Genomic DNA, 24,816 nt, shown 5'->3' on the forward strand with positions numbered 1-24,816 from the left:
TGTTGCTGTATACAGTGCATTCGGAAAGTATTCAGACCCCTCTGTCAGGTTGGATGGGGAACGTCACTGCACAGCTATTTTCAGGTTTCTCCAGAGATGTTAGATCAGGTTCCAGTCCGGGCTCTGGCTGGGCCACTCAAGGACATAGAGACTTATCCCGAAGCCACTCCTGCGTTGTCTTTGCTGTGTGCTTAAGGTCATTGTCCTGTTGGACGGTGAACCTTCACCCCAGTCTGAGGTCCTGAGCACTCTGGAGCAGGTCTTTCATCAAGGATCTCTCTGCACTTTGCTCTGTTAATATTTCCCTGGATCCTGACTAGTCTCCCAGTCCCTGCTGCTGAAAAACATCCTCACAGCATGATGCTGCCACCACCATGCTTCACCGTAGGGATGGTGCCAGGTTTCCTCCAGACATGACTCTTGGCAGTCAGACCAAAGAGTTCAATCTTTGTTTCATCAAGACAGAGAATCTTGTTTCTCATAGTCTTAGAGTCTTAAGGTGCCTTTTGTCAAACTCCAAGCAGGCTATCATGTGCCTTTTACTGAGGAGTGGCTTCTGTCTGGCCACTACCATAAAGGTCTGATTGGTGGAGTGCTGCAGAGATGGTTGTCCTTCTGGAAGGTTCTCCCATCTCCTCAGAGGAACAAAGCCTCCTTCACTCACGCCGCCAAACATACCCTCCTAAAACTGACTATCCTACTGATCCTCGACTTCGGCGATGTCATTTACAAAATAGCTTCCAACACTACTCAGCAAACTGGATGCAGTCTATCACAGTGCCATCCGTTTTGTCACCAAAGCCCCATATACCACCCACCACTGCGACCTGTATGCTCTCGTCGGCTGACCCTCGCTACATATTCGTCGCGAGACCCATTTGCTCCAGGTCATCTATATGTCTTTGCTAGTAAAAGCTCCACCTTATCTCAGCTCACTGGTCACCATAGCAACACCCACCCATAGCACGCGCTCCAGCAGGTATATCTCACTGGTCATCCCCAAAGCCAACACCTCCTTTGGCCGCCTTTCCTTCCAGTTCTCTGCTGCCAGTGACTGGAACGAATTGCAAAAATTGCCGAAGCTGGAGACTTATATTTCCCTCACTAACTTTAAACATCAGCTATCTGAGCAGCTTACCGATCACTGCAGCTGTACATAGCCCATCTGTAAATAGCCCATCCAACTACCTACCATATCCCCATATTGTTTTTATTTATATTTTTTTCTCCCTTTTGCACACCAGTATTTCTACTTACACATCATCATCTGCACATCTATCACTCCAGTGTTAATTTGCTAAATTGTAATTACTTCACTACTATGGCCTATTTATTGCCTTACCTCCTTACTCCATTTGAAAACACACTGTATATAGACTTTTCTATTGTTATTGACTACTTTTGTTTATCCCATGTGTTGTTGTTTTTTTGTCGCACTGCCTTGCTTTATCTTGGCCAGGTCGCAGTTGTAAATGAGAACTTGTTCTCAACTAGCCTACCTGGTTAAATAAAGGTGAAATAAAAATCTTTACCAAAGTGCTTCTTCATTCATTACTCTGGTAAAGACAGTTATTCCGTGCTCCATGTTGGATCCAACATCCCTAACAAATTGATGTTTATAATGTGTTATTGTCTGGTTGATTTACTGTAGGGTCTCGTTAGTCTGTTTGGACACAGAGATACTTAGCTCATAATGTGTAGAGAACTGTTCCTTGGTGGATAGGCTATTGTACAACACACAGAGCTATTTTCCTTTTTTCAGGACATTTAGAATGACAACACATTACAGAGTAGCCTAGTGGGATTATTCACAAAATTATCTGGTGATCAGGTTATGAAATGTCACAACAAAGACATTTTAGTGTCCATGTTTCACCTGAAATATTAAATGATTTATAGTCCTAGGTCTATGTTGTTGTTGTTGTTAGGTGAAGTTATGGGTCCTACAGTAGGTCTATGTTATTGTTAGGTGAAGTTATGGGTCCTACAGTAGGTCTATGTTGTTGTTAGGTGAAGTTATGGGTCCTACAGTAGGTCTATGTTATTGTTAGGTGAAGTTATGGGTCCTACAGTAGGTCTATGTTGTTGTTAGGTGAAGTTATGGGTCCTACAGTAGGTCTATGTTGTTGCTAGGTGAAGTTATGGGCCAATTTGTTAAACACTTAATGTACAAACCCTCAGTTTCAGGCTGATGAGTGAAAGTTTCTCTAGGCTGAGGAGGTATATCCAAGCGAGCCAGAAATGTGGAGCAAGAAGAAGAAATAGTGTGTGTGTGTGTGTGTGTGTGTGTGTGTGAGCTATTTCGGGACATAGGAGGAACTGTGAGGCGCTGTAACAGCCGCTTGATATATGATATAGGAGGGAGAGTGGGGTTAAACTCTCGTTGGGGAAAAGGCGACAAAACCAATAGATAACGGATAAGGAAAGCTATATGTAAAAATAGAACATTGATATAATAAAGTATGTTAAACTGATAAAACTGGGAAATACATAGGATACAATAAAAAGCAGTAAACGCATACACATAGTGTGTAGGCAGGAAAAACATACGAATAAAATATAAACTACAGAGTTAAATAAAGCCAAGTTATTTTATTCTAGCTAAAACACCCAACCGCGATATAAAGTTATAGCATAGCGCAGTAGAAACACTAGTAAAGAATAAAATATAAACTACAGAGTTAAATAAAGCCAAGTTATTTTATTCTAGCTAAAACACCCAACCGCGATATAAAGTTATAGCATAGCGCAGTAGAAACACTAGTAAAGAATAAAATATAAACTACAGAGTTAAATAAAGCCAAGTTATTTTATTCTAGCTAAGATAAAACACCCAACCGCGATATAAAGTTATAGCATAGCGCAGTAGAAACACTAGTAAAGAATAAAATATAAACTACAGAGTTAAATAAAGCCAAGTTATTTTATTGTAGCTAAAACACCCAACCGCGATATAAAGTTATAGCATAGCGCAGTAGAAACACTAGTAAAGAATAAAATATAAACTACAGAGTTAAATAAAGCCAAGTTATTTTATTCTAGCTAAGATAAAACACCCAACCGCGATATAAAGTTATAGCATAGCGCAGTAGAAACACTAGTAAAGAATAAAATATAAACTACAGAGACTAGTTAAATAAAGCCAAGTTATTTTATTCTAGCATAAAACACCAAACCGCGATATAAAGTTATAGCATAGCGCAGTAGAAACACTAGTAAAGAATAAAATACCATAGAGCTGCTGGTTCCCTAGGGGGCCGCAGGATCAGATTACGATAACTAGGAGAGACAGAGAGGAGCTGGAAAAACCCTGAAAAATAGGAACCAGGACTAAGATAGACAGAATAAAATAGGAACGAAGCAATAAGAAGCAATCGGACAAACTAGCGAGCAAATAAATATAAAAAGAAAAGAATAGACATTATAAGAAAGCAAAAAACAAAAGGATTGAATAAAGTAAAGCTGAGGTATAGATAACCCTCAAAATGAATAGGACAGATTCCCCCACCTTACTCCCATGGACAGATTCCCCCACCTCACTCCCATGGACAGATTCCCCCACCTCACTCCCATGGACAGATTCCCCCACCTCACTCCCATGGACAGATTCCCCCACCTTACTCCCATGGACAGATTCCCCCACCTCACTCCCATGGACAGATTCCCCCACCTCACTCCCATGGACAGATTCCCCCACCTCACTCCCATGGACAGATTCCCCCACCTCACTCCCATGGACAGATTCCCCCACCTCACTCCCATGGACAGATTCCCCCACCTCACTCCCATGGACAGATTCCCCCACCTTACTCCCATGGACAGATTCCCCCACCTCACTCCCATGGACAGATTCCCATGAGGAAGAGGGAGAACGAACCCCCACCTTACTCCCATGGACAGATTTCCCCACCTCACTCCCATGGACAGATTCCCATGAGGAAAAGGGAGAACGAACCCCCACCTTACTCCCATGGACAGATTCCCATGAGGAAAAGGGAGAACGAACCCCCACCTTACTCCCATGGACAGATTCCCATGAGGAAAAGGGAGAACGAACCCCCACCTTACTCCCATGGACAGATTCCCATGAGGAAGAGGGAGAACGAACCCCCACCTTACTCCCATGGACAGATTCCCATGAGGAAGAGGGAGAACGAACCCCCACCTTACTCCCATGGACAGATTCCCATGAGGAAGAGGGAGAACGAACCCCCACCTTACTCCCATGGACAGATTCCCATGAGGAAGAGGGAGAACGAACCCCCACCTTACTCCCATGGACAGATTCCCATGAGGAAAAGGGAGAACGAACCCCCACCTTACTCCCATGGACAGATTCCCATGAGGAAAAGGGAGAACGAACCCCCACCTTACTCCCATGGACAGATTCCCATGAGGAAAAGGGAGAACGAACCCCCATGGTAACTGGACACATGGAAATAAGAGGAACGGTAGAAGTAACGGAGGAAGAGGGGGCCTGCACACCTGGAGCAGAATGCGCACCCTCTCACTCAACAGGAAGAGGCCCAACAAAAACAAAGAGACACACAAGAATTGAAGAAGAAGGTTTCAATTGCTATGGTGGATTGATGAAAACCCTGAAAGCAATGGAAACAGAAATAGGGAAAAAGGAAACATTGAAACACAAAAGAAGGAAGAAAAGAAAAGGACCAGAAGAAAGAGCAACCAAGGAAGCCCTTTTAAACACCAGAGGAATCCCAAATAGGGGACAGTCTTGGTGAAGAATCTGAAGAAGAGGAAGAAAGTGGTAGACTTGGTATAAATCAACTAGAAAGAAGAAGTAAACTATTAACACAACAGATACAAGAGGAGTATGAACGAGCACAGGAAGAATATGTACAAGAGCAAGAAAGACAAGATGAGGCGATAGCTCGCAACCTACAGGAGAGCCTGAGATATGAGCCCACAGAAACAGATCGCAGAGTACTCAGAGAAGGGGCAAAGAAGAAAGCAGGACACTATAGTCCCGAATAAACAATGTCCAATCCTGATTAAAGGAAATCAAGGACACTACATACCATGGGCTACGCAGGACCTGGAAGGGTTGGTTGCCCGGTTGCCGGACCTCCATGAGGGAGCTGGAAAGTGGATCAGGACCTTTGAATAATTTACAATGGGGAAATTGCTGGCGGTGGGCGACATAAGGGCATTGTTGGCAAGGGTAACGAACGTGCAGAGAATGGGAGAAATCATGCAGGAGGGAGGAATCAACGGCACAGAGTGGGAAGTGTCAAGGGATGGACTGATGTTTGACAGGTATAGGCCTGCCGTCTGGAGGGCCCTAAGGGCAGCATACCCAACAAAAGTGGACCCCAAGGCACTAAGGGGAGAGGCCATTGGAGATACAGAAAACCCGGCTGCATACCTGCATGGACAATTGAAAAGATGGAGAATGGAAACAGAGCAGGACCCGGAGGAAAATGAACTGATGACAACAATGTTCCGGACCTCAGTGGTGGAAGCCATGCCCCAGCCAGTAAGGAACCAACTGGAGGACGTAGTGGGACTTACTTCAAAACCTTACAAAGAATTTCTGTGACTATGTAATTCACGCTGTGGAGAAACATAGAAAGGAAGAGCAGAAACAAGCTGAACAAGGAAAGGAAATCCAGAGAAGGTTGGCCCAGTTGCAGCTGGATGAACTGACCAAGGGAAAGAAGAAAGTCCAGGCCTCAGTAACCACTCCTGTGCCCGAGATTGGAACAATGGCTGCTGTTTCCCCAGGAGGGCCGCAACTGTCAACCCCCGGCCGGACCCAAGTGCCTGCCCCATTGCCAGTAGCAAATGTGTACACACAGCCCCCGAATTGGAATGGTGGGAATATACAACAGAAAAACATACAGGTGGATCAAGGGAGAGGGCCCAGGACCCCGGGGGGGCCGCCTGGTGTGTGTTGGGGTTGCTACCAACCAGGACACACCAGACGTGAATGTCCCGCAAACCCGTGGCAGGATCGGACTGGGGATAACACCTACAATAGGCGTCCACCAACAAACAACAGCTCCGGTGGCTGGCGGCCACCTGCTGGTGGAAACCAGAATGGCTGGGGCCCTACTGGGGGATGGCAGGGCAGCCAAAACCCACCCCGGGCCCTGTGAACCCATGGTCAGGACCCAATCAGACGTACTAGGGGTGCCCAGAGAATCCTAAAGGGGAGGGTCAGTTCCCAATTCTAACCACAAGAGCTGACCAAGAACCTGTGTTGCAGGTTCAAATAGAGAATAAAGACATACCCATGATGATATATACTGGAGCCACTTACACATGTGTGAGTTCAAATTATGCCTCTCATCTCCCCATGTCTGGTAAATATGCCAAAACAATAGGATTCTCGGGAAATACGCAGCTAATTCCAATGACCGCTCCAGTTCATCTTACTGCCAATGGTAAATCAGCCACAATCCCAATACTGGTATCAGATCAAACACCAGTTAATCTTTTAGGAAGAGATGCCCTATGCAAAATGGGTATACAAATTAAATGTTCCCCCGACGGGGTGATAATAGAAAAAATAGGACTACAATTACCAGTGGTAAGCACAGGAGTCATGGCCAACGTATATTGGTTAGGAGGAATTGAGACAGATGTAGACAGAACAGCGAGGAGATGGGGTAAATTTATTCAGGCCCAAATACCTAAAGCCGTTAGAGCAAAAGCTGAATATCACTGCACAATGCAATTTGACCCTCATCAGGACCCATTATTAGAACAGCTCTGGGTTATGGGGGCAAATGGTAGGAAAGCACCAATTATGTCCCAATATATAATCATTGGAGAACAGGGAGCAGCCATGGATGTGATGGACGAAGATGGATCTGAATTTGTACAAAAATGGTTCAATGTTTCTGACTCTATCCCTCACATCACATTGCTGGTGAATCAAGGTTTCACATCAAAAGATCTAGGACCCATGATGAGGAAAGCTAAAAAGACAATATGGGACAAAACAGACAATCCATTGATCTTCCATTCCGAAGATAAAGCATTTATCAAGATAGTAACCACTACAATGATGATTGGCGATTCTAGGGAGATAGAGGTCAGTGCAGGCCAACAAGTAGTGTTAGGTGAAGGGATAGGGCTACTTAGTGAGCTTAGAGAAGAAATGGAAAAAAAACATACCATCAGAAGTATGGTCACAACATGACACCGACGTGGGGCTTGTCAAATCAGCAAGTCCGATCAACATAAAAGTAAAACCAGACGCCAAACTTCCCTGGAAAGCCCAGTATCCTATGAAGCCTGAAGCTGAAGAAGGAATAAATTCAACAATTGAAGGATTGATCAAGACAGGAGTATTGATTGAGATGCCAAGTGTTTGCAATACACCTTTGCTACCTGTGCTTAAAGCCGATGGTAAAAAATGGAGATTGGTACATGACTTAAGGGCTATTAATGATATAGCACAAGATTGTCCAGCGGAAGTTCCCAATCCTCACACGCTGTTGACTAACGTTCCCCCAGATGCCAAATACTTCACCGTGATTGATCTATGTGGAGCATTTTTTAGTGTCCCCCTGGCGGAGGAATGTAGGTACTTGTTTGCATTTAGGTACAGAGGAAAAACTCTGTCTTACTCTCGTCTCCCCCAAGGATTTAAAAATAGCCCGCACTTGTTCAATCAAATATTGAGAGCAGATCTAGAAGAATTAATGCTTGACGGCACTCTGACCCAATATGTAGATGACCTGTTAATCTGTGCCTCCACAGTAGAACAGTGCCACTCAGACTCACTAAAAGTACTGCAGACGGAGGACACAAGGTCTCTAAAACAAAATTACAGTACTGTCAACCCCAGGTTGAGTACTTAGGCAGAACAATAGCCCATGGAACCAAAGCCATAGCTCCAGGACAGCTAGAGGGAATTAGCAAAGCACCATTACCACAAACGGTAGCGCAAATGATGACCTTTTTAGGAATGACAGGACTTAACCTGACTGGACAAAGGAGTATGTAGTCAAGACAGCTCCTCTGAGAGAAATAATGAAGGAAGCAGGACAGCTTAATCTAAGAGCACCGCTGGAGTGGAACGCGGATGCTGTAGTTGCGTTTGAAACACTTAAAAAAGAGATGCAGACAGCACCGGCCCTAGCGGCCCCCGACTACACTAAACCATTTTTGTTATACGTAGCAAATAGGTGTGACAACTGTGCGGCTGCTATTCTCATGCAGGAAACATGTAGTGGTAGGAAGAAACAGCCTATTGCGTGCTACAGTACTAAATTAGATCCAGTAGCCCAAGGCTACCCACCCTGTTATCAGGGATTGGCAGCCTTGCATTAAAGATTTGCCTATCCACAGGGCTTAACTGGGTAGATGCTTTGCCGCTTGCACTAATGAGCAGTCGCATGGAAACTAACAGAAACACGCACTTGTCACCGCATGAAATGCTAACGGGTCGACCCATGCCTGTGCCATCACTAGGGGGACTGTACAAAGGTCCCTCTTTAGACATACTAGAAACAGAACTAAAATCATATGTAAAGCACCTAACCAAGATACATGAAGTTATATATTCACAGGAGAAAAAGAAGGAACCGGAGTAGAGACCAGAGGGGCCACGCCAGGTGATACCAGGGGACCTGGTCTACATTCGGGTGTTCCGGAGAAAGTGGGATCAACCAAGGAGAGAAGGACCCTACGAGGTGGCCGAAGCAACATCAACAGCCGTCCAGGTGAAAGGAAGCAAGACGTGGTATCATCTCAACCACTGCACCAGAGTCCCAACAGAAAGGAAGAAACAACCGGATAGAAAAGAGGATGCTGATACACCAAACGGGGGCGCGACAGGAGAAGAAGCAGCGGAAGAAATTGTGGCTCCAAAAGGAAGCCAGGAAGCTAACAGGCCAAGTGGAAGCCAAGAAACAACTGATACACCACCAACTGCTCTCAGAAGAAGTAAACGAAGAAACAGGGCGGGAGAAGAAACCTGCCAACAAACAATATTCAAACCTGTGGGACCAGAGACTCCAAGGGGGGGAAACGATATGCCTGATACTCCTGGTGATATGCCTGCTGTGGTAGATATCTATGGCGAAAGCCCAATACAATGGGACCCAGAAGTACACCCCAGAGAATGGGAACAATTCTTCCCTGGAATTAATGACTACCCAGATGGGGAGCCAGGTGGGTCAGAGGAGGGAGATCCACAAGCTAAAGAAGGAAATACCCCTACAGGAGCCACTGAAGAAGGAAATATCCCAACAGAAGCTACTGAAGGAGAGACGAGCCCAACAGGAGCTGCCGAAGGAGAAACTACTCAAACAGCAGGAGGAGAAACTTCCCAATGGAGAAAAGAGGGAGACGTTCGAAGGGCAAGGGACTTTTCCCACAATTGACTTCTCGACACTCAACAGGTCCCCTTGATGAACAATTGAATAGGAAAAAAAGAGAGGAACCTGCCGAACAACCGGGTAGGACAAACAAGGTTAGCATTCCAGTCCCACCTCAGATCATAACGGAAACAGGAGAACAAAGATCGGTCACGATATACAGGGTAAAACCCCTACCTGATGTCGCGTACTGTGGATGGACTCATCATCAGACGAAGGGAGAAGTGATTTGGGATCCGAAAGGATGTGACTTAACAATAACCAAAGAAGAAAATGAATGGGTGCTCAGCATAAATAACATTGAACCCGTTGAAGGAGAAGAATTTATAGTTGAACTGGCACGTACAGGACTGACTGAAGGGAGCAGTTCAACCACCATGAAAATCGAATTCACACCGGCACCCAATCTAGAGGTGCTTACAACGACTAGAACCACGACGACTGTGGCAGCTGCTGTACACACCACAGTGGTCACCACCAGAGTACCAACTACTACTCTGGGTGAAAAATCCACTATACCTACAACAAAACCAAAAGCATCAGAAACAGCAGGGTTCTTTACTGACATTTGGAACTTGTTGACAAAACCCAACAGTCCACCTCAAGAGAACGACGCGGATGAAACAGCAAATATGTTAGAACCAGAACCGCTCAAGGACAAAACATTGGAAGAAGCGGTAAAGAATGATTGGTATAAATGGGCTAGGTATACGGCGGACAGACATAGAATGGACGATTGTATCTTGTGCAGCAAATCACCCTTGTCTGAAGTGTTAATAGTACCTGAACCTGCATCATTTGACAGTTGTGCTAATTGGAAAAATGCTAATTGTAAACCGGGAAAGTACCATATTCCTTTGTGACATTGAATGCAGAATGGCCTTGGGTAGTACTAGGGGTAAAACTATGTTAAATGAGACTGTACTGGCTAATAAGGAATGTGCTGCATACAACATTAAAACTGATTTAACTAGACCTCAGATAGAAAAAAGTACTGTGTTTAAGGGAAAATATGAATGTTTCTATAACTATGGTATTGGTGGGATTAACGTAGGAAACACAACTGTTAAATGTGACACTATCTGGGTGTTAGAGATTGCGGGGATTCGCAAATTTGATGAGAAAGGATTAACTACCAATAGGAGGGGTTCGTGTGGCCACATCACTCAGGTTGCACCGTCTCTTACTATGTTAAAAACCCAAGATAGAGGTATTGCTGATAGCTTTTGGATGTGTGGGAAAAACAAACTTCTGAATGTTCTTCCTGAAGAATGGACTGGATTGTGTGCTTTAGTCAGAGCAGTCCAACAGGTTACCGTCATCAAAACACCACAGGAGGAACATGTTAACACTAGAACTAGGAGGGAGTATGAACCAGATCCTAGAGTGTACCTTGATTCAATTGGACAACCCAGAGGTGTGCCCAACGAGTTTAAGGCCAGAGATGAGATTAAATCTGGATTTGAATCTATATTTTTGTGGGTAACACCCAATAAGAACTTAGAGTGGATTAATTATATATACTATAACCAACAAAGATGTATTAATTATACTGACTCTGCCTTGACAGCCTTAGGAGAACAAGTAAAGGCCACAAGCCAGATTACATGGCAGAATAGGGAAGCTCTCAACTGGCTATTGGCAGAAAAGGGGGGAGTTTGTGTAATGTATGGAGATGCTTGTTGTACTTTTATTCCCAACAACACTGCACCTAATGGAACATTTTCCCTAGCTATGAATAAACTTAAAGGGTTAAGAGCAGAAGTAAAGGCGAATGCGGGGTTTGATTCTCATGCCTGGGATTGGTTGGACCTGGCTTTGGGAAAATGGGGTGCTATGTTTACTAGGCTGGCCATTATGATGGGTGGAGGTCTAGTAGCATTGGGCATTGTATTTTGCTGTGTGGTGCCTTTGGTTAAATCACTTGTGGTCAAAACCACTGTTAAAAACAGATGGCAGTACATGGAGCAGACCCTAGACATAAGAGGGGGTCAAGAAAGAAGTTTAAGGAACATATACTGGATCCACCTCTCATAATCAATCCTGTCCCTGGTAACCCTGGACATTATACGGACAAGTATGGAAAACCTTGCAATGCTGTTGGAGGACCCCTTGATTGCCCTTTTGGTAATCCTAACTGTCGTCATGGGGTAATTCTTGGGGGAGGTTATGAGTGCCATGATTGGCGTCCTGGTGGGTTTCCTGTGTATGCCAAAGACCCCGATTCGGATGAAATAATGCTTGTCCATGTACACAAAAAATGTCTGCAACCCAGGCGTTGCAAGTGGTGCTCCCAAGAGGACAATGATGGACATTACCATCATCCTGAACCCTTATTCTGTGCAATGTGTCAAAGAGAGGATTGCCCTATATGTGGAAATAAGGAATGTGCCCCTATGATGTAAATTCTGGTATGACTTTGAACAAACCTTAAGTGTATGTCGTATTTTATGTTTGTTTTATGGTTTTCATACATGTATAAATGTATGCATTTTCTTTTAAATTTAAGCTAGTTTTGCCTTCCTAAAATGAGGATCATTTATTACACGCTAGGTAACAGAAGGTATTCCGGTTACAAGTGTCTACGGACCATGCCCTTAATCTTCTAGCAGTAATGAGTGATGTATGCTTAATTTCTGTTAGAAAGGGGTCCGCGAGGGAGAATCGTGTCTCAATTTGGAATGTTGTCTGTAACTTTTATTTTTGCTCACTCAGGCCTTGTTCAGATTCATAGTAAGAATATTAACTTTAATTAGGTCTATTATGTTTATTATTCTTTTAAATTCTTGTTATATTCTATACTCTACATAACTGAGATAACCTCAGGCAAGGCTATGTACTACGTGCTCATGCTTCTTCATAGTATACTAATTTGTTATGTGTATCCTCATTTACTATTTTAAGCCTGACTGGATCTTTTACTCCTACCCATGTTATTGGATTGGAGATGTTTGGTCCAGTATATGATTATGTTTTATCTGTTCACATTTCGTTCAACACACTTACTATTCTATGTATCTATTATTTTGCTTCCATCCTTATTGTCTCTAGTTTAATCAGGTTTGATGTGGGTCTAATTAGTCCCAGAGGAGGGATTTATGTGGGAGACTGCTGAGGGAAAGAAATATAAATACATTAGCTAGCGAAAGAGGAGACTGGCAGCTGGCCCTGAGTGGAGATAACAGGTGGCCATACATCCCCAAGTAGGAACCACGCAACGGCCAGGCAAGCTGAATGTATGGCCATGACTAAATATATGCCAAGCGTAAGCATGCAAAGCATGCCTTATTTTCATATCCATATGAGGAGAATCTAGCCACCAAAATGTTAGAGCTAAAAGCAGATGAGGGCGTTATCCAGCCACTACTATGTTAGAGCTAAAAGCAGATGAGGGCGTTATCCATTGGGTTGAAAGAAAATGGTGGCAAAACGCATGGTTTTACTTCATTTACATAAAGGGTGGACCTATGTATTGTATATGCATAAAAGCAGAGCCGGGGCCTAAGGAAGGGAGTCGTTGTTCCGCGGACCGGCTCGGCTTTACTACTCTGTATTAAAGTCTATATTAAATTTACAAGTTCTTGTAAGAAGTGTTATTCTTAAGACAATTTTCCACCACACTAGCAGGCTGGTTAAGTTAGCATTAGCCTAGCTAACTTCTCCGACCATGCGTTCACTGAGCTACTCTCCTGCTAAAGAAGAGGACATCACAGTAAAACAAGAAGTAGAGGGTGAGGCCGTTACTGTGAAAGAAGAAAAAGACGCGTTCAGAGTGAAAGAGGAGGAGGATGTTACAGTAAAAGAAGAGGAGGATGCAGTTTATGGAGTGAAAGAGGAAGAGGGGGAGATGACTGTTACATCGATAGAGGAGGAAACTGGACATCTGGGCCCGGTTTCCCAAACGCAACTTAAGGCATCCAATGGTTCTAACGGTGAACTTAGCCATAAGATGGTTTTGAGAAACCGTTCCCCGATTAACACTAGTAAGTACTGTCTTAACAGAGGCACAAACTCTGCAGTTGTTGAACTGATGTTTGGTGTTAAAGGGGAAATATAAAATTTCTACATCCATATTTGGACTTTTAAATTATTTATATATAGCCATTGATTCTTGAAGAATATAACACATGCCTCATGAGCTTAGTTTACCCCATCAGATCCCCAAATAAGCTTTTTTTTACTCCAACATCTAGAAACAATGTAAATCAACACTGTACAGCCTCAACATGGTTAAAACTGTAATGTTGATATCATGGATGGTCAGTCCTTGTATCCATAGGTCTGTCTATGCATTTGAAAGTAGTTACATTTCTCCAAACCCATCATCTTATTACCAAAACAGTGTTTGAACCGCAGATTGGTTGAGTGATTGCTGTGTGAGTTTTTTAAACAGCAACAAAATGGCTGCCTAGAGACTTGGTTTGGTAAACAGCTGAGGGATGGGGGAAGGAGAAATGTAATCACTCTCAAATTGAAAGAGAAAGCTATTGTAGCAACCTTCAGGCTATCCCCTGAATTCACTACACTATGAATACAAAGACTGGCTGTTCATGATGTCATAATGATAGTTTAACCAGGTTTCTAGGCTTTATAGTATATTCTAGAATTCATCCATGATGTCATAATGATAGTTTAACCAGGTTTCTAGACTATATAGTATATTCTAGAATTACCAGTGTAGATTTCCTGTGGGGGTCAAATTATTACAGCTGTTGATAAGTCATTGTATAATATTCAGACAATTTTTTCATGCCATTACATTAAAGGCGAAACATACCTAGATTCAATAACATTCATGAATTGGTTTGAAACCTTTGTTTTAAACCCTTCTCAAAGTTGGTGCCTTGACGGATTTGTGAAAGACGGTTTGTCAAAAAACACTTATTTAAATGTTACCTTTATTTAACCTGTCTGGGCAACGTGGGACATTTGCGTCCCACCCTAGTCAACAGCCAGTGGAATCATGTCGCGCAAAATACAAATACCTCATAAATGCTATCACTTCAATTTCTCAAATATATGACTATTTTACACCATTTTATAGATACACCTCTCCTGAATCGAACCACGTTGTCCAATTTCAAAAAGGCTTTACAGCAAAAGCAAAACAGATTATGTTAGGAGAGTACCCTGCCAAAAATAATCACACTGCCATTTTCAAAGCAACTAGCATGCATCACAAATACCCCAAAACACAGCTAAATGCAGCGCTAACCTTTGACAATCTTCATCAGATGACACTCCTAGGACATCATGTTACACAATATATGCATTTTTTGTTCGATAAAGTTCATATTTATATATAAAAACAGCATTTTACATCGGCGCGTGACGTTCTTAAAATATTTTCCCTCAAATGCTTCCGGTGAATCAAATATAATATTGTCATTCAAAGAATTATAGATTAACATCTCGTGAATGCAACCGCATTGCCAGATTTAAAAATAACTTTACTGGGAAATCACACTTTGCAATAAACGAGGTGCTATGCTCAGAAAAATAGGCTAGGCGATACAGGTTAGCGCCATCTTGGACTCATCTAAAATCAAATATACTATTGTAAATATTCACTTACCTTTGATTATCTTCATCAGAAGGCACTTCCAGGAATCCCAGGTCCACAACAAATGTAGTTTTGTTCGAAAAAGTTGTTAATTTATGTCCCAATAGCTCCTTCTTGTTAGCGCGTTCGAAGGCTACTCATAATTTACGAAGCGCGCGGGACTTGTCCTCACGAATGTGCAAAAAAAAATGTATTTACGTTCGTTCAAACATGTCAAACGTTGTATAACATAAATCTTTAGGGCCTTTTTCAATCAGAACTTCAAAAATATTCAAGGCGGACGATTGCATTGTCTTACTAAACGTTTCGGAGCGAGAGAGTACCCACGGGCACGCGCATCATAGTAGTAATGGCCCTCCCTCTATGACAAACTTTCCAGGCCTCTCGTTCGGTCAGTTTTTACCGGAGAAGACTCAAACCACTTTGTAAAGACTGTTGACATCTAGTGGAAGCCTTAGGAAGTGCTAAATGAATCCTAACTCACGGTGTGTTTCATAGGCAAAGGGTTGAAAGTGATTCCACAAATCAGATTTCCACTTCCTGTTAGGGTTTGTCTCAGGGTTTTGACTGCCATATGAGTTCTGTTATACTCACAGACACCATTCAAACAGTTTTAGAAACTTCACTGTTTTCTATCCAAATCTACTAATTATCTGCATATTCTTGTTTGTGGGTAAGAGTAGTAACCAGTTTAAATCGGGTACGTTTTTATCCGGCCGTGAAAATACTGCCCCCTATCCCCAACAAGTTAACTGGGCAAGTCAGTTAAGAACAAATTCTTATTTCCAATGATGGCCTACCCCGGACAACGCTGGGCCAATTGTGCACCACCCTATGGGACTCCCAATCACGGCCGGTTGTGATACAGCCTGTAGTGACGCCTCAAGCACTGAGATGCAGTGTCTTAGACCGCTGTGCCACTCGGGAGCCCCAAAATCATGTTCTAGTGCTGTCCCCAACTAAAATACATCTTGGTCAACCAAGAGTCATCTGTTCTTTCTACAAATCGCCCCATGTGTTTTTATAAAATCAACTATATGTATGTAACTTGCCTGATGCTGTAAGCATGCTGTTTGATTAAATAATTACAGATACACAAGTTACTCGAGGGAGCCAGTCACCAATTTAACCAAGAAAAACTCTTCCCTCCTCCTCCCCCCGCTGCTGCTGGACTTCGTAAATTCTGCCGTTTTGCTCCTGAAGTTTTTTTCAGTAATTGACTACACCAGAGGTCGTAAAACTTTTCCATTTAGAGTGACAATGTATCTTACCATTTCTACCGATCTGCGTGCCAGTTATGATTTTCATATGCATATTTTACTGGAACAGTTTAATTTAATTCATAATAGTATCTCAAAATCATTGTCTGTGATTAATCTACATTCTATCTAAATCTAAATGAAAATTATACAAATCTAAAAGTAACTTTTATTGCCATTGCCAACTATGTAAAAATAAACTTGAAACATTGTATCAACTATCAATTGGGTCCTCCGAAACTTGTGATAGCAAGCTTGCAACATTGTATAAAATATTCTCGGCCCTCAGTTTCCCGGCGCCAGTGAGTTCAGGACAGACACAGCTGTCGGCTATTTGTGCAAAGGAAAAGAAGTAATCAGGTATTTTATGACATTTCCACTGGATCAGAGCATAACATTTTTCCCTTTCATGCCGAGTGGAAATATTTTACGAAAATACTTAGAGGAACTATTGTATCGCAATTGATTTTGATTAGACTTTGTTTACTTGCTGTTTGAGGTGAAGGAAAAATTACTTTGAGAAGCTCCACAACTCATTAGTGGTGGTGCATTAAGACAATCAGAAATACTATCAGACATCCCCAAATGGGCACATTTATAGGCCTACATTTGCGTGCAGGCCAGGTAGACTAGTCCTACTTCTATATGCGTAATTAGGTGTGCGTCCTTACTCAACATTGACAGGAGTGTTTCAAGCAAAGACAATTAATAAATTGCGAGGTCGGATCTGGGTGGTCTGCCAGGGGCCGTTTCATTTAGTGTCCGTTTGGGTCGGCATGGGAATTGATTGTCTATAGTATGTTGTACCGAAGTTGACCGAATGAAAGGGAACAGTAGTAATAGTCATAACGTTACGCTTGTCATATGATGAACTTCAACTTAAATACTGGATCTTGCTGTCGGACAGTTTTTTTAAATTCTGAAATGCACTCGAATTACGTATCATTTAGTGGCTCCTTATGTTATGCTGGGAAAACAGTTTTCGTGGGCACAGAAATACTGAATAATTTCAGAGTTTGCTAAATCCAATGGTTTTTAACTGAGATTCATCTTGTAATCCAATGGCGTGTTGTAAATGTTATGTTTTTTTCGTCTTTTTAAAATATATTGCAATATATTTCAATCTTTTTTTCCATTTTTAAATTAAATACACCTTCCGGCAACCCGCCTCACCCATTATAATACGGATCTGCTATTTTTAGGCCTTATAGCTAGAACCTCCATCAGCAGCTAACCAGCTAATTAGCTGGCAGCTATTTAGTCATTGTTAACCACTGCTAGATGTCTTTACCTTTTTAGCTCAGATACCAGCCGCTTTTAGCCTGGATAATACCTGCCAGTCTGCACAGCGCGATATCAACCCTGAGCATATCGAACTGTTTTTCTCCACTACATCACCGTATTCCTGCCGTAAGCTCTGGACCATTACACCGGATAATCGCAGCTAGCTAGCTGCTACCGAGTGACCTAGCCTCAAGCTAGCCTTGAGCCAGGCCCATCTCCCGGCCTGCTCAGTGGACCCTAGGATCACTCAGCTACACAGCTGACGCCTCCCGGACTCTTCACTAAGACGACTAGAAGCCACTACATCACCGGATTCCTGCCGTAAGCTCTGGACCTTTGCACCGGAGTGGCTATATGTTGACATGGAGCCCCAACGATCCATCACGACTGGTCTGCCAACGTAATTCCGTCCGATGTGCCCTCAACTGGCCTTTGCCAGACGTCGGTGACGCCCTTGTCCCAAAGCTAGCACCAGTTAGCCTCAAGCCAGGCGCGTCTCCCGGCTAGCATAGTAACGACTACCTAACGGCTTCCCTGGTTCATATATTGCTGTTCACTGGACCCTATGATCACTTGGCTACATAGCTGATCCCTGCTGGACTGTTCATTAATCACGGTACTCTGTTTTGTTTATCTGTCGGCCCCAGCCTCGAACTCAGGCCCTGTGTGTAGTTAACTGACCCTCTCTGCCCATTCATCGACACTTTACCTGTTGTTGTTGTCTTAGATGATTAACTGTTGTCTTACCCGTTGTTGTCTTAGCTAGCTATCCCAATCAACACCTGTGATTGCTTTATGCCTCGCTTTGTCTCTCTAATGTCAATATGCCTTGTATACTGTTGTTTAGGGTAGTTATCATTGTTTTATTTTACTGCGGAGCCCCTAGTCCCACTCAACATGCCTCAGAGAGCTCTTTTGTCCGACCTCCCACACATGCGGTGACCTCACCTAGCATAACTGGTGCCTCCAGAGATGCAACCTCTCTTATCAGCACTCAACGCCTAGGTTTACCTCCACTGTACCCGCACCCTACCATACCCCTGTCTGTACATTATGCCTTGAATCTATCCTACCACACCCAGAATTCTGCTCCTTTTATTCTCTGTTCACAACGCATTAGACGACCAGTTCAGATAGCCTTTAGCCGTACCCTCATCCTACTCCTCTGTTCCTCGGGTGATGTAGAGGTTAACCCAGGCCCTGTGTGTCCCCAGGCGCTCTCATTTGTTGACTTCTGTAACCGTAGAAGCCTTGTTTTCATGCATGTTAACATCAGAAGCCTCCTCCCTAAGTTTGTTTTACTCACTGCTTTAGCACACTCCGCCAACCTTGATGTCCTTGCCGTGTCTGAATCCTGGCTTTGGAAGGCCACCAAAAATTCTGAAATTTCCATCCCCAACTACAACATTTTCCGTCAAGATAGAACTGCCAAAGGGGGAGGAGTTGCAATCTACTGCAGAGATGGCCTGCAAAGTTCTATCATACTTTCCAGGTCTAAGCCCAAACAGTTCGAGCTTCTAATTTAAAAAATTATTCTCTCCAGAAATAAGTCTCTCACTGTTGCCGCCTGTTACAGACCCCCCTCAGCTCCCAGCTGTGCCCTGGACACCATATGTGAATTGATTTCCCCCCATCTATCTTTAGAGTTCATTCTGTTAGGTGACCTAAACTGGGATACCTGGTTGTTCTTTAAAAGTAATTTCCTCACCACCTTAAATAAGCACGGCCCTTTCAAAAATGGTAAAACTAAGAACAGATATAGCCCTTGGTTCACTCCAGACCTGACTGCCCTCGACCAGCACAAAAACATCCTGTTGCGTACTGCACTAGCATCGAATAGTCCCCGCGATATGCAACTTTTCAGAGAAGTCGGGAACCAATACACAGTCAGTTAGGAAAGCAAAAGCTAGCTTTTTCAAACAGAAATTTGCATCCTGTAGCTTTAACTCCAAAAAGTTTTGGGACACTGTAAAGTCCATGGAGAATAAGAGCACCTCATCCCAGCTGCCCACTGCACTGAGGCTAGGAAACACTGTCACCACCGATAAATCCACGATAATCGAGAATTTCAATAAGCATTTCTCTACGGCTGGCCATGCTTTCCTCCTGGCTACCCCAACCCCGGCCAACAGCTCCCCACCCCCCTCAGCTCCCAGCTGTGCCCTGGACACCATATGTGAATTGATTGGCTCCCATCTATCTTCAGAGTTTGTTCTGTTAGGTGACCTAAACTGGGATATGCTTAACCTCTCTAGGGGGTGTGGGACGCTACCGTCCCACATGGCCAACATCCAGTGAAATTGCAGAGCGCCAAATTCAAAAACAGAAATACTCATTATAAGAATTCATAAAACATTCAAGTGTTATACATCGGTTTAAAGATTAACTTCTTGTTAATCAAACCACGGTGTCAGATTTCAAAAAGGCTTTACCGTGAAAGCATACCATGCGATTATCTGAGAACAGCGCCCAGCAGACAAATCATTAGTAACAGTTACCAGCCAAGTAGAGGAGTTACACAAGTCAGAAATAGCGATAAAATGAATCACTTACTTTTGATGATCTTCATATCGTTGCAACTCACAAGACTCCCATTTACTCAATAAATGTTTGTTTTGTTCGATAAAGTCTCTCTTTATATCCAAAAACCTCCGTTTTGTTCATGCGTTTTGTTCAGTAATCCACAGGCTCAAAGGCAATCACAACAGCCAGACGAAAAATCCTAAAAGTATCAGTAAAGTTCATAGAAACATGTCAAACGATGTTTATAATCAATCCTCAGGTTGTTTTTAGCCTAAATAATATATAACATTTCAACCGGACAATAACGTCAATATAAAAGGTAAACAAGAAAGGTGCGCTCTCGGTCTCGCGCATGAAAAATCTCTGAGATACTGAATGGTCCACTCATTCAGAGTGGTCTTACACTCTCATTTTTCAGGATGCAAGCCTGAAACTATTTCTAAAGACTGTTGACATCTAGTGGAAGCCCTAGGAAGTGCAATTTGAGACCTAAGTCAATGGAATCTGTATAGGCAGTCAATGGAAAACTACAACAACAACAAATCCCACTTCCTGGATGTATTTTTCTCAGGTTTTCGCCTGTCATATCAGTTCTGTTATACTCACAGACATTGTTTTGGGAACTTTAGAGTGTTTTCTATCCAAATCTACCAAGTTTACTTTGGCACGCTTTTCATCCGGAGGTGAAAACAGTGCCCCCTACCCTAGTGAGGTTAACACCTCGGCCGTCCTACAATTCAAGCTAGATGCCCTCAATCTCACACAAATTATCAAGGAACCCACCAGGTACAACCCCTAAATCTGTAAACATGGGCACCCTCATAGATATTATCCTGACCAACTTGCCCTCCAAATACACCTCTGCTGTTTTCAATCAGGATCTCAGCGATCACTGCCTCATCGCCTGCATCCGTTATGGGTTTGCGGTCAAACGGCCACCCCTCATCACTGTCACATGCTCCCTAGAACACTTCTGCGAGCAGGCCTTTCTAATCGACCTGGTATACATATTCGTCGCCAAACCCACTGGCTCCAGGTCATCTATAAGTCTTTGCTAGGCCGACTTCACTCAGCTCACTGGTCACCATAGCAACACCCACCCATAGCACGCGCTCCAGGAGGTATATCTCACTGGTCATCCCCAAAGCCAACACCTCCTTTGGCCGCCTTTCCTTCCAGTTCTCTGCTGCCAATGACTGCAACGAATTGCAAAAATCGCTGAAGTTGGAGACATATATCTCCCTCACTAACTTCAAGCATCAGCTATCTGAGCAGCTTACCGATCGCTGCAGCTGTACACAGCCCATCTGTAAATAGCCCATCCAACTGCCTACCTCATCCCCATGTTTTTATTTACGTTTTTTTGCTCTTTTGCACACCAGTATTTCTACTTGAACATCTATCACTCCAGTGTTAAATTGTAATTACTTCACTACTATGGCCTATTTATTGCCTTACCTCCGTACTCCATTTGCACACACTATATATAGATTTTTCTATTGTGTTATTGACTGTTCGTTTGTTTATCCAACGTGTAACTCTGTTGTTTTTGTCGCACTGCTTTGCTTTATCTTGGCCAGGTTGCAGTTGTAAATGAGAACTTGTTCTCAACTAGCCTACCTGGTTAAATAAAGGTGAAATACATTTTTTTTTTTTTTTAATCTTAGCTTTATTGACAACACTCAAATGGATACTGTCATTAACGCAGTTCTTCAATAATTACACATAATACTTAATACTGTAGATGTTTAGTTACAGTCACATGATCAACTATCAGAAGATCCAGGAAATACTTTTCTGAATGACAGTCAAATTACAAACATCACGACATGCAACAACAACCAAAGTGCTTCTTCATTCATTACTCTGGTAAAGACAGTTATGCCGTGCTCCACGTTGGATCCAACATCCCTAACAAATTGATGTTTATAATGTGTTATTGTCTGCTTGATTTACTGTAGGGTCTCGTTAGTCCGTTTGGAAACAGAGATACTTAGCTCATAATGTGTAGAGAACTGTTCCTTGATGGATAGGCTATTGTTCAACACACAGAGCTATTTTCCTATATTTGTTGTTAGGTGTAGTTATGGGTCCTACAGTAGGTCTATGTTATTGTTAGGTGAAGTTATGGGTCCTACAGTAGGTCGATGTTATTGTTAGGTGAAGTTATGGGTCCTACAGTAGGTCTATGTTGTTGTTAGGTGAAGTTATGGATCCTACAGTAGGTCTATGTTGTTGTTAGGTGAAGTTATGGATCCTACAGTAGGTCTATGTTATTGTTAGGTGAAGTTATGGGTCCTACAGTAGGTCTATGTTATTGTTAGGTGAAGTTATGGGTCCTACAGTAGGTCTATGTTGTTGTTAGGTGAAGTTATGGGCCAATTTGGCAAACAGTGTACAAACCCTCATTGTCAGGCTGATGGAAAAGCCAAAGAGCATTTTACTGGTTGAAGTGTTTTTTAAGTACAAAGCGGTTGATTTGCGATGACGACACAAACATTATATTAAATAGAACATTAAAACGAGCCTTACAATTATAATCCAAAGTAATGTGAAATGAACTCATAAGCAACCTGGTAATGGAGGTTACTCCCCTGAGCAAAAATCTTTTCTCACCAGCAAACATAAAAAGGGCCTCCAATCTTAGATGTTACTACTAATGTGAAAACAAGACAAAATATGACTATTGTTGCTCATTTTAAGACAAATGTCAAGTAATCATTACATTCATTACAGATGTCAATTGTTGTTCAACATCATGGCTACGCTGTTGGCATGACCTTTTACAGTGGATTTCTGCTGTTGTGGGCCTTTAACCATCTGTATGACTTTGTCATTCACACAGGAGAGAGACGGGACTATCGTGGATCCTCTGGGGAGCCTCAACAACCTCATGATGCTGATGAGGCAGAGAAGAGTCTCTCCAGATCAGAACTCCTCAAGAAACACCAGCAGAGACCCACAGGGAAGATAATTAACCTCTCTGACTGTGGGAAGAGATTCACCTCATCAGGCATTAAAATTCATCGGAGAAGCCACACAGTAGAGAAAGCTTATTGCTGTACTCAATGTGGGAAGAGTTTTGATACATCTAGCCATCTTATTGTACACCAAAGAACACGCACAGGAGAGAAATCTTATAGCTGTGATGAATGTGGGAAGAGTTTTACTCATCGAAGCAGCCTGATATCACACCAGAGAATACACACAGGAGAGAAACTTTCTAGCTGTGATGAATGTGGGAAGAGTTTTACTTGTTCAACCAGCCTGAAATTACACCAGAGAACACACACAGGAGAGAAATCTTTTAGCTGTGATCAATGTGGGAAGAGTTTTACTCAACTAGGCAACCTGATAACACACCAGAGAACACACACAGGAGAGAAACCATATATCTGTGATCAATGTGGGAAGAGTTTTACTCAACTAGGCAACCTGATAACACACCAGAGAACACACACAGGAGAGAAACCATATAGCTGTGATGAATGTGGGAAGAGTTTTACTCAATCAACCAGCCTGAAATTCCACCAGAGAAAACACACAGGAGAGAAACCTTTTAGCTGTGATCAATGTGGGAAGAGTTTTACTCATCGAAGCAGCCTGATATCACACCAGAGAATACACACAGGAGAGAAACTTTCTAGCTGTGATGAATGTGGGAAGAGTTTTACTCGTTCAACCAGCCTGAAATTACACCAGAGAACACACACAGGAGAGAAACCTTTTAGCTGTGATCAATGTGGGAAGAGTTTTACTCAGCTAATCAACCTGATAACACACCAGAGAACACACACAGGAGAGAAACCATACAGCTGTGATGAATGTGGGAAGAGTTTTACTCATTCAACCAGCCTGAAATTACACCAGAGAACACGCACAGGAGAGAAACCTTTTAGCTGTGATCAATGTGGGAAGAGTTTTACTCAGCTAATCAACCTGATAACACACCAGAGAACACACACAGGAGAGAAACCATACAGCTGTGATGAATGTGGGAAGAGTTTTACTCATTCAACCAGCCTGAAATTACACCAGAGAACACGCACAGGAGAGAAACCTTTTAGCTGTGATCAATGTGGGAAGTGTTTTACTCATCGAAGCAGCCTGATATCACACCAGAGAATACACACAGGAGAGAAATCGTATATCTGTGATGAGTGTGGGAAGAGTTTTACTTGCTTGCGCAATCTGACTCTTCACCAGAGAACACACACAGGAGAGAAACCCTATAGCTGTACTCGATGTGGGAAGTTTTTTTTTAAATCTAACCATCTGACGATACACCAAAGAAGACACACAGGAGAGAAACCCTATAGCTGTACTCAATGTGGGAAGAGTTTTGTTCAATCTGGAGAACTGAAGATGCACCAGAGAAGACACACAGGAGAGAAACCCTATAGCTGTACTCGATGTGGCAAGAGTTTTGTTCAATCTGGCAAACTGAAGATACACCAAAGAACACACACAGGAGAGAAATCTTATAGCTGTGATCAATGTAACAAGAGATACTCTGATAAAAGACATCTGATCAAACATCAGAAAATACATGAAGGAGTTGTTTCATGATATCAATGATATAATGTCACAATGTAGAATGTTTTAACATTGTAGAAGGAGTATTTTAATGATGTCACAATGTAGAACCCTAAACGTTTGTCCCCTGTTCTATTGATTTCAACATGATATGGATATTAGCCTCAGGGGGAAAATCCAGGCTCTGAAATGGAAGAGTTACTATTTATGTGATTTAACAAAAAGTGACTAACAAAAAAAGAGTTGTGTTATACTTACCATGTTGGTGACCCACTGGAATCAAAATGCAACACTTCAA

At 42.7% G+C, this 24,816-nt stretch overlaps 1 protein-coding gene across 1 annotated transcript; it reads left to right on the forward strand.

Moving 5' to 3' along the window:
- Positions 1–23,294: 23,294 nt before the first annotated feature.
- Positions 23,295–24,467, forward strand: LOC123741791 (zinc finger protein 2-like; the record flags this gene model as incomplete). The annotated part of the gene is made up of 2 exons (XM_045716000.1): positions 23,295–23,923; positions 24,098–24,467. Coding segments are annotated over 2 exons (999 nt in total), but the record flags the coding sequence as incomplete, so codon positions are not given.
- Between the last annotated feature and the right edge of the window lie 349 nt (positions 24,468–24,816).

The sequence above is a fragment of the Salmo salar genome, chromosome ssa03, assembly GCF_905237065.1.
Source record: "Salmo salar chromosome ssa03, Ssal_v3.1, whole genome shotgun sequence".
NCBI lineage: Eukaryota > Metazoa > Chordata > Actinopteri > Salmoniformes > Salmonidae > Salmo > Salmo salar.